This window comes from Osmerus mordax, chromosome 19, assembly GCF_038355195.1.
Source record: "Osmerus mordax isolate fOsmMor3 chromosome 19, fOsmMor3.pri, whole genome shotgun sequence".
Classification (NCBI taxonomy): Eukaryota; Metazoa; Chordata; class Actinopteri; order Osmeriformes; family Osmeridae; genus Osmerus; species Osmerus mordax.
The window spans coordinates 9,562,619-9,575,780 of NC_090068.1; the positions used below are offsets into that span (position 1 = coordinate 9,562,619).

General features: G+C 43.0%; 3 protein-coding genes across 5 annotated transcripts in view; 2 read left to right on the forward strand and 1 right to left on the reverse strand.

Annotated features, from left to right (window-relative positions):
- Positions 1 to 261: 261 nt before the first annotated feature.
- On the reverse strand, positions 262 to 1,734 carry supt4h1 (SPT4 homolog, DSIF elongation factor subunit). 3 transcript variants are annotated; one of them, XM_067257349.1, is made up of 5 exons: positions 1,596 to 1,734; positions 1,188 to 1,294; positions 993 to 1,048; positions 774 to 794; positions 262 to 685 (listed from the first exon to the last, which is right to left on the reverse strand). In XM_067257349.1, the coding sequence occupies exons 1-5, from the start codon at positions 1,662 to 1,664 to the stop codon at positions 618 to 620; spliced, it is 321 nt and encodes a 106-aa protein (XP_067113450.1). In that variant the 5' UTR covers positions 1,665 to 1,734; the 3' UTR covers positions 262 to 617. The 3 variants fall into 3 exon arrangements, with proteins under 3 accessions (XP_067113450.1, XP_067113449.1, XP_067113451.1); XM_067257348.1 differs by having other exon boundaries at positions 774 to 827; XM_067257350.1 differs by lacking the exon at positions 774 to 794.
- Positions 1,735 to 3,002: 1,268 nt separating this feature from the next.
- hsf5 (heat shock transcription factor family member 5) lies at positions 3,003 to 5,255 on the forward strand. Its single transcript, XM_067257718.1, has 6 exons — positions 3,003 to 3,504; positions 3,603 to 3,938; positions 4,042 to 4,136; positions 4,348 to 4,791; positions 4,907 to 5,033; positions 5,212 to 5,255. Exons 1-6 carry the CDS (start codon positions 3,003 to 3,005, stop codon positions 5,253 to 5,255), a joined length of 1,548 nt encoding a protein of 515 aa, XP_067113819.1.
- Positions 5,256 to 6,239: 984 nt separating this feature from the next.
- Positions 6,240 to 13,162, forward strand: part of LOC136963188 (E3 ubiquitin-protein ligase RNF43) — a 64,834-nt gene continuing 57,911 nt past the window's right edge. Inside the window, exon 1 of the mRNA XM_067257230.1 lies at positions 6,240 to 7,507. Within this exon, the coding sequence (XP_067113331.1) occupies positions 7,268 to 7,507 (240 nt within the window). The 5' untranslated portion in view covers positions 6,240 to 7,267. The remainder of the gene's footprint in view (positions 7,508 to 13,162) is intronic.

Below are 13,162 nucleotides of genomic sequence, written 5' to 3' on the forward strand. Positions count from 1 at the left end.
TTTCTACTGTTAGGTGAAAAATGTAAGTTACATTCAACAATTGTCAAATGGAGGTAGCTTAAGTATTACAAAGGATGTTCAATCCACCCACATACAGGATATGATTGTAACTATGTTGTGATTTCATGGCTCATGGTTGTCACCCAAAGGCGTTTCACTTCAATGCGTTTCACTTAAATGCATTTGTTGCATTTCACAACTGGTGTCACAGCACAATCAAGTGGTAGACTTGTGGAACCACTGTAAAAATAAATTTTGAAATAAATCCGACATTTTTATTAGAAAAAGTTGTATTTCATTCAATCAACCATACTTAACAAATTACACCAACAACATAACCCAAATAAACCAATGTCTGAACAACAATCCCCACCAGCCACTGATGTTTGTACACTTTTCAAAACAAAGTAAGAAAGTTATTTCACACCAAATTTTTACATGAGCCCTGACTTTCAATGCTTTCAATTTCAGCAAGCTAAAACATTTGCTTTTGATCCACAATTCAGTCCCAACATGGTCTAAAGTATATGGAAAAGAATGGTGTCGTTGAGTGACAGTGTAGCAGTGTGACATCAAGCTGATTGTTGGCTGTTTCCGTAGGCAGGTACAGGTTAGGCTCAGGTCTTGACAGCTGTGTCTCTGGATTTGTAGATCACCCCTCTGCTTTTCAGCTCTCTCACCACACCTGCAAGGAGAGAGAATTATGAATCTCGATAAGAAATATAAAAATTGCTGTTTTCAACCAATTATAAAAGGCATTAGGATGGACGTACCTGGAGGTAGACGTCCTGTTACTGTAACAGCATACACGCCAGGTTTAAAATTACCTTGGGAAAGCACCAATATTAGTTAAGCAATTTTTCCTGATCCAATTTGGAATTTAAGGAACCCTAGAAAAATTGTGGGTTGTGACAATGGGCCATTGCTATTGCAATTTGCCAACTTGCTACTTTAGATGGTAGAAATGCATTGCTAGTATTAAGACAGCTTACTTATTCTCTGCCATTTAGCCACCCAACTGTCTTCGGGACTCATCATGGCGATTACTCTATAAAGAGACAGAGAGAATGTTTACAATTTAAGGACAGGCACGTTGTTATAAATCTCCTAGCTAGCCTGTATGTTAAACGATCATAACATAATGCAAGCCTGCCATGTGTTAAAATGCAATAAGATAGTGATCATACCCATCAAACGAGGAGCTTGTGCACTCGTACACCATCTCACGGTTCCCCTTCATCTGAAGATATGACTCGCAGTTGTCACAACCATCGTATTCAAACTGATCAATGGTCTGTTGTTGCAAGAAAGGGAAACACTGCTGTGTTAGCTTTGCTAACATAGAACGTCAGCTGTTCAGACAAGACATTTTCTTTTAGTTAACTAGCTATACATAATTACTGATCAACTATTTGTGTAGCTCCATAATTACGTATATGGTCAACTAAAAAAATATTTAAATGCATGCTGATATCATGTCTTTATGGCAGAGGCTCCTGGCATAAGGTCTGAGGCTTAGGTAGCTAGCATTTAGCTAATACTTGCATCATTAAAGTCAATATTAATAACAATAATACTTTAGGTGGTCCTAGTACCTTCACAAGAGAGCATAGAAGACAAGCCCGCTGATGGCGGAGGTCTTTTGGAACCGTTTCCAAAGCCATTTTGTGTACTTAAGACAAAACAATGTATAGGATACGTAGCTAACGCTAGCCACGTACCTGATTCAATGTATTTTTTGCCTTGTAAACTGCACCAGACTGCACGAAGAATTTCCGGTGCAACATATATACGTCACTGACTTACGCTTTACGTAAAACCGCACGCAGGAGCAGAGGGATACCGCTAGAGAAGCCAAATATTCATAGTTCTGTAAACAGAGTTATTCAAATCTATTTACTCTTTCCCCCAGCTATGGTATAAAGCCATTTTAGACAGTCTGTCAATACATATATGCAGGTAGAATTAATGATTTTCTTACCTACTGAGTCTATGACATGACTTATTTATGATATAAATAAAAGTACTAAATAACTAAGATATTTTTTTACTTTTAACTAAGGGCGATTTGTAATGTATCAACCACATAAGTGACACATTATTGTTTGTTTGTTTATTATTTATATATTACTCTTGTAATGACCATTACACGCGTTTGTTGTATTTATATAAGCCATTATTTCCTAGTACTGTCACAAGAAGGAACATTTTAATAAAAAGATAAATATTAATAAAATACAATAAAAAGGGAAATCCTGGTGATATGAATATTTGAAAGCTAATTTGCTGTTGCGCCGTTTTGATGATGAACGTTCTAATTCTTTAACCTGTGCATCTCATTTAGCTTTTTAAGGTCACTGTCTTCCACAGCAAGTTGTTCTATTACTTCTTGAATCCCTTGTTGGAATTTTGTAGAAAGGCTAAATCCAGACGAGTGAGTCGACTTCTCTACAGCTCGAGAAAAAAAATATGTTCATCAACAAGCTCGAGAATGAAGTTTTTTCTGGAATTTGAACTCATTGATTATGTGGGAACGCGCTCCAACGGTTCGGGAATACTTCCAACGGTTCTAAGACGAAGAAAGAGACGCAGTAAAAAACAAGGTTTTCAATTTTCCGGAAGTTATTTTGTTGAATGTTTAGAAATAATTTTAATTAAGGTTAAACAAATGGTTCAGATTAGTAGGATAGGCTAGCTAGCCAGCCATTTGATCACAAAGTGAACAGTTACAGTACAGTACCCAATAGCTAGCCTACAGTACAGCTAGCAAGCTAGTTTGTACTGCTAAAAAGCTGCTAGCTTTTTAGACCTAAACTAAGGTTGACGGAGCTAGAGTCAACCTCTGTATAGGTCTAAAAACGGTTGGCTCGTCTGCCCTCACCCGTTGGCGAGGAACGTCCTCATCTGATTTATTTTTAACAATAGAACTAGCAATCCAATAATGATAGACAAGAATATACTTGGTTAGAGTAACGAATCCGTCCCTCTTCCCAGGTGAAAATATGGACCTGGAAGAGGCACTCCTTACTATACCGATAAATCCCAACAACTTCCCCGCAAAACTGTGGCGTCTTGTGAACAACCCCCAGAACTCTTCCATTCGTTGGGATCCCAGCGGTGAAGGTGTGATAATTAACCAACAGCAGTTTGAAGCTGAGCTGCTGTCCCCCCAGAAGAACACATTTGAAACTCTGGATCTTTTCAAAACGACCAACTTCACAAGCTTCATCCGCCAACTGAATCTTTATGGGTTTAGAAAGGTGATTGGATCAGGGGAGAAGCAGAGTGATGGCAATTCTTCAACAGAGGGAATCCAACATCACTTCCACAACCAAAACTTCAAGCAATGCCATCCTGAACTGCTTGTGAATCTGAAGCGACTTACAAGTAGTAACAAAGCAAAAATGGAAGCTGGCCTTGAGGTGAACTGTCGGCCGCCAAATCGCTTTCGACGACTCGTGGCAAATGGTGATGTTGAAGACAGACTCAAAGTGGTGAAAAGAGGTACATCTACATTGGCAATCAGGTCTGGGATGTTCATGTTTCATCCTATTTAAGAAAGTTTTTGACAACAATTCCGCCTTATCTCAATGTTTCCTCAGGCTCTGCATTTGTTGGACAGGCCCAGCGTGCACCTCCTCACCCATATCATCCAAGCAGATCTCAGCCCATGAAGGAGTACAACAGAACCCCAGTCCCCCCACGTGGCTGGATCATGGGCCATGGTGATGCTCCAACTCCTACAACCTTCTACACTGACAAGGGAATCCCAATATCTGTCATCCACCGTTTTCCTACAGACACATCCTGTGGTTTGCAGTCAAACCCAGCCACTGTGCACATTCAGCAAGGTGCACAAGGCCTTGTTAACCCTGGACAGAAGTTCAATAGTTTCATCCCCCATCATCCACAGTATCGACCTGGATTCTACTCTCCTGGTAATCCATCATAGAAATATTTGGTGGTTATTATAACATACTTTATCTCTGCATTTGTTAGCTTTCTGTTTGAATCTAAATGGTGAATTTGTTTGTCCTTCAGCAGTGTGCCAGTGTTGCCCCCCAAGCCCAATGGACCATGATCTGACAAGTGCTCACCAGACACCTGCTCCATACTCTCATTACAGCTATTACCAGGTAGATTGCACTAGGAAACAGAGGACATTGTTCTACTGCTATTGAGTTTGTATTATAACTTAATAGTTAAAAGATGGGATATTTTCCTGGTGCAAAATGGAGTCGAATTATTATTAATTAATTCATGGGTGTAAACCTCAAACTTGGAAGATTGAATTTGTGGCCTGCTATGTTTTGATATTATTACTGATGACCTGTATTTTTTTTTTAGCCAAATTGTCCTATGGGCTTTTTGTATCCGGGCAACCAAAACCAGGACTGGCAAAGTGGAGAAAACCAGGACACCAAGAAGAATGATGTCAACCTCGACAGAGTGTTCCAGATAGTTGATGAACTGCAAGCATCCCCCAAAATACACATGGTCAAAGTGGAGACCCCAGAGAAACAGTCCCAGCCTCCCTCCTCATCTGAAGACCAGCCTGTCAGCTCCATCCATAGCTGTGTCTCCTCACACGTCGACACCTCACTCAGTTCCAGCTCCATGCCGGTAGTCATCAAGGCCAACTCAGTTACTCCACACGGGCCCATCATTATTGCAGTCTCAGGGAATGTCCCACAGGGAACAGTGAGTGGCCCTGCAGGTGAGCCAGAGGACGTGGAGACACAGCCTTTGACTCTAGAATCCAAGACAACCCATGCGGAGGCCTATCACAAAGTAAGCATACTGTATTAACAAGACTATACTTTCCAAAACACAACAGCAGCATAGCAGACTTAAAAGAAATGTATCAAAACGAAACAAACAAACTTGTTGTTCTTGGTGCCTTCAGGAGGAAGAGTTCAGCAGCTCTGAGGTGGAGGAAACAGAGCTCCTACACATAGAGGTCACCAACAGTTTGCATGATGCCGGTGTCATGCAGGACAGCAGTATCACCAGGAAGCAAACTAAATCTCCAGGTAAAGCAATCAACAACGGTCGTCCATACTGTGTGCAGCTTCTTATTATCCAACATGACGAATACCCAGGTCACAACTTCAGTGATTATCATTAGTTTATCCTACAGTAAAGTTTGCTTTAGTATTTCTCCCGTCCTAATTTGACTGTTCATTGATGGTTTATTGTTTTGTATTTTAGATCTCAACATGTTGGTTGAAGTGGCATGTAAGCAGGAATCTTGACCTGACTCGCTAACGTTCTCAGTTCTGCTCAGACGAAGGAGAGTTTCTCAGACATATGGACAGTTTGTTGTTGCAACATTTTATTTAGATGGAGTTTGTTTGGCAGGAAACTGTTATTATAGAAACTGCTATCTTATAGTAGGCAAGTTCAGCTCTTTGTTCTAACTTATTATTTATTTATAACTTTATAGATGCATACATATGGCATTGTAACAGACAATTCTGGATGTATAGTTTTCATCAATGAATACATTATATACAAGAAACGTGTAATTAATTGGAAAGCAATGATTACTAATTAGTTTTTATCGCAATTGTCAGTGTAAAATCAAAACCAAATGTATGTGGCAAACATTTTAACATTGAGTACATTTTCATAATTTTAAAAACCTGTATGTTTTTTAAACTATTGTGATAAAAAAAATCAAACAAGTAAGGTTTGTTTGTTTTTGTTTTTCGCAAAAGTGGGTCATGTTTGCCTCATGAAGATTTTGTTCTGGTGCATTGTCCACTGGAGGGAGCTCCACATTGGCCTTTGGTACGAGTGTCGCTCTGCTGCTCCACCCTCGGTGACAGGCAGTCAGCAGGTAGACAGTCAATGAGATCCCAGGGGAGGCAGATTCGGAGATCCAGATTTCGTGACTTTGCTGTAGGAGTCTATGGTCTATCTTAACCGCTTTTAACTTTAGTATGAAGATCAACAACACTTTTGTTAACGACCCGGCTACAAGTGATTCTGTGTTTGTTCAACTTCAAAGGACTTTTCGGTAACCTTATGACAAAAGTTGCGTTTCTCACTATCGTTAACCGGTGGAGAATTTCTATTAAGAATTGTTGTAACCTAGACGTGGGACACCGGAGAAATATTTCTATTTTAGAGGGAGGCAAGAAGCGAACACGTTTAGATAGCAAGCGACTTTACTGAGCGAGACATGTGGATTTGTCGGTTACAAAAAATACACGTGATTTTGAACTGTCAGGTAGGCTTAATGCAACTGTTCAAATTAGTTGGTTAAATGTTTAAATATTCTGTAAAGCTACATTATGAACTTTTGGTGACATTTGCTTGGCAAAAATGTGCTGCAACGCACCCATAGAAGAAACGCTTGTCAATTGTTTTCCAACTGGGATCAAGTCATGTCAACATTTAGGATACAACCCAATCTAGTTCAACAGCACTTTGAATTCTCTGGATACGTTGTGATGATAATATAGTGTAGCCTCTTCACGGTACTGAGCGCACGAAGCAGGAAAATTGCGACGGTGCTTTGACAACTTGTTGCATCTGGAGTCATTCGTGAGATTTCGCCTATTGCTCTTGAAATGCGACATGGAATATTCGCCTATTGACTGTAATGTTGCAGTGATTCATGTTTTTCAAAGAGTCGTGTTCACCAATTGAAGTTGTTGCAGAAGTTTTTGGCGGATTATCCTAAACGTCATCAGTTGAAGATGTAGCAGAAGCAGCCGTGTTGGAACCGACTGGACTAAACAGTTTACTATAACCTGCACGTTGCAAATGGACCGGCCTAGCCTACTGTTGTATTTCAAGTAGGCAAACCCCTAAGCCCTTGAGTGAGTGCAAAATCAATGTCCACGTCAAGCTACGCAATTTCATGTGTTCACGTCTCGTTGCATGCACTGTTTAGCAACTTATAATAGTGACACCGGTTAACGTAATGTAACTTATGGTATGATGTGTTTATTTTAACTATATTGACAGCGTTATTTTGGTACATTTCGCATATTTTGTAGGCTATACGTTAAATGTAGCCAAGGCTACTGTTGGCAAATATGACAGCCGTCATGTTTAAAACAGCCTACATGGAAAAGACTTACAAAGCAGGATAGGAAATCACCAGGAATTTACAGAGGATTCACCCATGAGACATTATGGCATTCAGTGAGCCTTGATTTTTGTTATCAGATCAATTACTGAATTATTGGGTTCCTAATTGCCAAGCTTTGAAGTCCACAATGTACGGCCGGGGCCCGCCGCTACCGCCAAGGAAATGACCCTTCCCCAGCGGCGACTGGCCGGTGTCTGGCCGTGGCTGCTTATGGCGGCCCTGCAGGTGGTGTTCGGCCAGACTGGCCTGGAGCTGGCTGCGGCTGTGGAGTCTGAACGGTCGGCCCCTAGAGCTGTCATCAAGGTGACACTGCTCAAGCATGAGCACACCGGGACGCCCATTACCCTGGAGGGGCTGTTTGTTGGAGGAAGTGCCGGTTATGCGGAGGGGAAACTGATGCAGGTAAGGTGCCATTAAAGTTTCATGATCACTGTCCCGTAACCCATGATCACAAACCATATCTTAAACCCAGGGTAACCTAAACAGTCTCAGATCAACCATTTTACTGGCATGCCACTCCAACTATGTACTCTAAATATTGCACTCTTTACCTTGCTGGTGATAGCAGTTTATGAAACGCTGCAACCATTAAGTGATAGGCTACCTGTTTATTGAGAATAGTTTGTTTACATTCACCCTAACTTTCCTTCCTGTCAATAAAACATGATTCAAGAAACATGAATTAGAAGAGTGCCCGTGCCAGCAACACACCCACTGCCTTATTTAAGGCTCTATAGTCACCAAAATGCCTATGGCCATGATCGTTCTTATTACCACGTTTTGCCAAATCACTCTGTTCTTAACAAAACAAGGCATGCAGTATGGTTTGTATGTCCTTGGTACGGTTCTTTATCCATTTTTGTAAAGAACTTGTAAACTCATGCACACATGGTGTGAATGTATAATGTATACAATCCTGTCAGCTTTCCATTTTAATCAAGCTTTTCAGTGCACGTCTGCATATTTCTGATTCACGAGTGGATTAATGCTGGGACATAAAGGTTAAGGTTAAGTCAATTTATTTACTGTCTCTGAAGAATGAGAGATGACAGATATGAGGTACTGTAGGATCTTGTCTGTCCTCACTCCCCAGGTGCAGGGGGCCAACCAGATGCCACAGTCTGCAATAATTGATAAGGAATTACACAGTCTTTACATGGGGAAACTCCAGTATTATGAAAGTTATTATTGTACACTGTAAAAGAGCGTATCCTGTATTTGTGCTATATTTGCTTACAGATTTGATATGCGTTTTAATGTGAGTTGGGGTTTGTCATTATGAATGTTTACTTTTTTTCGGGTTACACTGAGACTTTTTTCTTTTAGTAAGATTATAAATATTGTAATCTGGCCTTGACAGTCGTGTGCTTCATGTATAGTGAAAAGCCACTGATGGGCACAACCTTGATCATTCTGGTGGAAGTGATGGCTGACATCATTTCTCTGAGTGTGGGAAGTGTTGTGCACCAGGTGCTTTGTAACTGTTCTGCCAGATCAGAAGGGATGGTGGCACTGTACTTCTCTGATGAATGATAACATCCCTGTTTATATCTCCTCCAGCTATTCAGACACCTCTATAGAGATAGTTTGCCCTTCCGTGTTTCAGATTGGGGATGACGTTTTGCAGGGTAGAGCCTAGGCTATTCACCTCTGAAGTAGATCAGTGGGTTTCCATCTGGAGTGTTAATGTGAGGTGGTACAGTCCTCAGACCCCCAGCCCAGGCTGTACCCACACTGAACAGAGGGGGCGCTGTGTTGTCAGATGCCCTTTGTTGCTGTGCAGGCCTGTTCTAACAGGTTATCATTGCCTGTGCAAGACTCTTTATGTTCCATATTTTTTCTGTTCCTGGCTTCCAGGGGATGAAGATTAGAAAGGAGTGTTGCTTTTGCGCTCTCTCTCGCTCGCTCGCTCTCTCTCGCTCTCGCTCGCTCTCTCTCTCTCTCTCTCTCTCTCTCTCTCTCTCTCTCTCTCTCTCTCTCTCTCTCTCTCGCTCTCTCTCTTTCTCTGTTTCCCTCTCTTTCTCTGTTTCCCTCTCTTTCTCTGTTTCTTTCTCTTTCCATCTCTCTCTTTTACGGACTCTCTTCTTTGTCTTTTCCTCTGACCACTCACATTCCTTCTCATATGTCACTCGTTTCCAGTCTGTCGGGGGCCACTAAGAACACACCAACAGGAATGAGATGAATCCTAAAACCATAGGGGATCCATTAGATCCACATCCAACTGTTTTGTGGCTTACTTGTTTACATTGAGCCACTTTAGGGCTGAGTAGAGATGAAAAGCTCAGGCACAGAAGAGGCCTCTGCCGTTGAGTATCCAACAGTAGAGTAGTCATGTCTCTCTCTCTCCCTCTCGGAGCAGTCAGGCGTGTCTGACTCGCAGCTCCTCGGGCTACTCTGAATTTGACTCTCTCAACCGTGGTGGAGCATGACAGCCAGTTTTCATAACCCAGAGTAATTACACCTCTCTGACCACGTTTGATGTAGGCCACAGGTAGCTGTTCCACTGACTTGACTGACTGTGTTTCGGTTTCACGATAGAAAAACAAGATATGGCATGAGAGGAAAAAAATGACTTGTAATCATATTCAATGACTTGATTGCAGAAGCTTTTCGTTTTTGTTGTAGACATGTCTTCATTGTATTTATTCATACTAGTAGTATTCATTCATACCTAATATTGTGGTTTCTCTGACTTCAACCGTACAACAATCTTTATTGAGGGTCTCTCTTTTGTATTTGGTGAACTTATGAGTTTGTAGATTTTTTTTTTATGTATTCAGGTCATGGGCATGTTGCCATGAAACTCTCTACTGTATATTTTATCACAGACTCTAATCTCTCTGGTTAAATACCCATGTCCTCAAAGGCACACACTTACTCAGCACTGGCTTGTACTATTTGGACCAATGCAAGTGGCCAGGAATTTAGACTCTCCCACTTCCACAACAAAGCCAAACTGAATGGCCAGTGGAGAAGTGCAAAGGCTTCTGGGATAGCTTTGAACTTGAGGGGAAAGCCATCTGTACAGGCTGAGAGGAGGAGGTTACGCCTGCCGCACCTTTTGAAGTTAATCCTCCAATGGGCACTCTGCCCAATTAAAAGAAGCTAAACGATTTTAAAAGGCTCTCTTTCCGCCTAGTCCCTTAAGAATTCCCTTTCTCTTTTTCATGCTGTTTCTTGTGGGCTTTGTACACCTGAAAGGTCGGGTTGACCTTTGTGAGATCCCACAAAGACATCAGGTACAGAGTAATTGGGCAGGGCACTTCTAGACTGTGGGCGGTTTCCTTCTGCACCCCTGTTAGCAGACGGTTAGCAGACTCTCTCTCTCTCTCTCTCTCTCTCTCTCTCTCTCTCTCTCTCTCTCTCTCTCTCTCTCTCTCTCTCTCTCTCCTCCTCAGTATCCCAAGAGGCCGAGGGCCTCCACCTCTCCCCGAGTCTAGAACAGTCAAAGAGACGACTATCTCCAGGCGCTCTCGGGCAGAGGGATGCTGGTGCCTGGGATGGGAGGGTGGAGGGAGAGCTGAGGGAGCACATCAAAGTGTCCCAGCAGTTCAAAACGTGAGCCGAGATGATTAAAAAAGGAGGCTGTTTACACTGCACTTCCGATATGCCCTCCCTCTTCCTCCTCCCCGTGGATTTCCTATCCCCTGGATAAGATAACAGGCTCTCCAGGGCTCCTCGTCTCCTCCGTGCCAGCGGCGGCCATGTTGCTGCTGGATGTCCTTCTCAGATTGCCCTCTGGTTGAAAGCGAGGTCTTTAGTAGGACTAGGGGGGGGGTCATTAAAACAAGGGTGTTTCTCCTCTCTGTGTGTAACTTTCTAGGAACATTGTAACATTAGCATTGCATTGTACGACTCCTTATTTTAGTTGGCAACATTCTCCACGTAGAAATGTCACCCCTATGACTCATGAGGTTTACAAGCTCCAAAATGAAGTGCAAAATGTTCTGCCGCAGTACAGCCAAATCGTTGATGCCGCCCGCCAGAGGCCTCGTCTCACACGCCGGCTGGCTCTGCAGTGTCTTGATTGTTGGCAGGGTGGCAGAGGATTGTTCTGCTTGTGGGATAGTCAGACTGTGCTTTGCCTCATGGGATGAGCACACACTTTTGGCAAAACCCCTAGACGTCCCTCCAAGATGCAGTCTTGCATCTTTTTACACGGCAGTCAGAACAACAACAGCGGTTCCGCCGAGAGAACGTCTGGGTTCTCCAGTGCATCCCTCCTTCCACGTTGGCTACGAGCGGGTCTGGGATGCAGAGCTCTCCTGCGTTGGTCCTGCTGGTATGGACACCATATGAGACCTCAACATAAACATCAGCAGAATCACTCGCATATCTGCCCAGAGGCCATGCATGAGGTTTCATAAAGACATGAATGAAATAGCTTTAAGCTCTGAATTTCCCGCTGCCTGAAAGGAACACAGACTTTGCCATGATTAGTTTCCATATTCTTTAGAAGTGCATGAGTATCTCCTTTTTTGTCGACTAGTTAGCTTTTATGGAGAAAAAAACGAGGAAAAAACTGGATTAGAAAGTCTTCTCTGGGATGTGATAACTCCATTTTCCTCAGAAGTTGGTCTCCGTGAAAAGTGTTCAGTATGCTGCCCGCGTATCACTGTGCATCAGACGTCAGTCCCACCTGTTCTGACACTGTCATAAACCAGCATCTGCTGGCCTGACTGCCTCCTATCTCCCTTTATGATATCCCTCTCCCTTACACCACCTTACGGAGCCTTCCTTATCTGCATCATTCTTGAAACAGATATTCCCATGACATCTTGCAGTCAGATAATCATTTACATCTGGCTTTGACCCCAATTCCTGGTCTGGGATGGGATGGGATGCAACGCTTAATGGTTTGGCCCACCTATGTTTCCTAAAAATGATCAGGACTGCTGCACAGAAAGAAGGGGGGGGGGGTAGTCCTGTTTGGGTCCACAGGGGATGGCTGTTGAAGTGTTTCTCAGGGCACTGTGGGAAAAAGACCGGGGGAAACATGGCAAATCTGTTAAGTCTGTCCACCCTTATTTTTAAGTCATTAGAACTGGTCTGGAATGTCTGAATGTGTCTGTGTTTGTCAGACCCATGTTACACAACACATTCTTTTCCCCTTTTCATGACTCCTCCCACGCAAACAACCCCTATAGACAGTCATCAGGCCCCCCCCCCCCCCCCCCCCCCATGCTGTGCTTCTACAGAACACTCACACACACACTATCAGCACTGCCCACCCCAAAGTATTCTCCCCTTCACCTCTGACACACACTGAAGCATGCATGTACACGGACACGGTTACAGCGGTCACTCAGGAAATGGCTACTACTATACTACGCACACATGCATACACACACACCACTCAATATGGTAAAGGCATTACTACTGGCCTTATCCTTGAACCGGCCCACGGATGGGGTGAGCGAGAGGAGAGCGAGGGGGCAGAGTAGTCACCACTGTAGAAACACAAACAACCTCACCCAATCAGACAGCTCACAGCAAATGGGGGCCTGCTCTCACCCATGCTATTTTATCTCCACAAACAGTGTACGTGCCAAGTTTAGAGTGTTTTCGTGTGACCTGTTTTGAACTGCTCAACTCTCACTGTTGCTGCATATATATATATATACAGAGAGAGAGACAGAGAGAGAGAGAGACAGACAGACAGAGACAGACAGACAGAGACAGACAGAGACAGACAGAGACAGACAGAGACAGACAGAGACAGACAGAGAGAGACAGAGAGAGACAGAGAGAGACAGAGAGAGGCATAGACAGACAGAGAGACTTACCTGGAGAGACTGTGAAAAGATCTGTCTGTGACACGCACACAGAGATACATTAGTTTCCACATTTATTGTAAAGCATGGAGCTATGTTGCCTCCTAATTCTACTCTCTGTGGCTTAGAAAAGTATTTTTCCACTGACCACAGTTGTGAAGGAGCAGTGGCTGTTGGCAGGTCCCACTGTGGAGTTATTGTATGGGCACGCATGCATTACAGTGAAGTGTGACTCATCACTTCAGTAGTACTAAAGAGACACACACACACAAATACACGCATT

Excerpts from the sequence above, each read along its gene's own strand:
- hsf5 (XM_067257718.1), top strand. The coding sequence starts at position 3,003 with ATGGACCTGGAAGAGGCACTCCTTACTATACCGATAAATCCCAACAAC. Across the intron at positions 3,939-4,041 it reads ACCTGGATTCTACTCTCCTG|CAGTGTGCCAGTGTTGCCCC; the intron begins GTAATCCATCAT and ends TTTGTCCTTCAG. Across the intron at positions 5,034-5,211 it reads GAAGCAAACTAAATCTCCAG|ATCTCAACATGTTGGTTGAA; the intron begins GTAAAGCAATCA and ends TTTGTATTTTAG.
- supt4h1 (XM_067257348.1), bottom strand. The coding sequence starts at position 1,664 with ATGGCTTTGGAAACGGTTCCAAAAGACCTCCGCCATCAGCGGGCTTGT. Across the intron at positions 1,295-1,595 it reads TTCTATGCTCTCTTGTGAAG|ACCATTGATCAGTTTGAATA; the intron begins GTACTAGGACCA and ends TTGCAACAACAG. Across the intron at positions 828-992 it reads GGCTAAATGGCAGAGAATAA|GTAATTTTAAACCTGGCGTG; the intron begins GTAAGCTGTCTT and ends TGCTTTCCCAAG.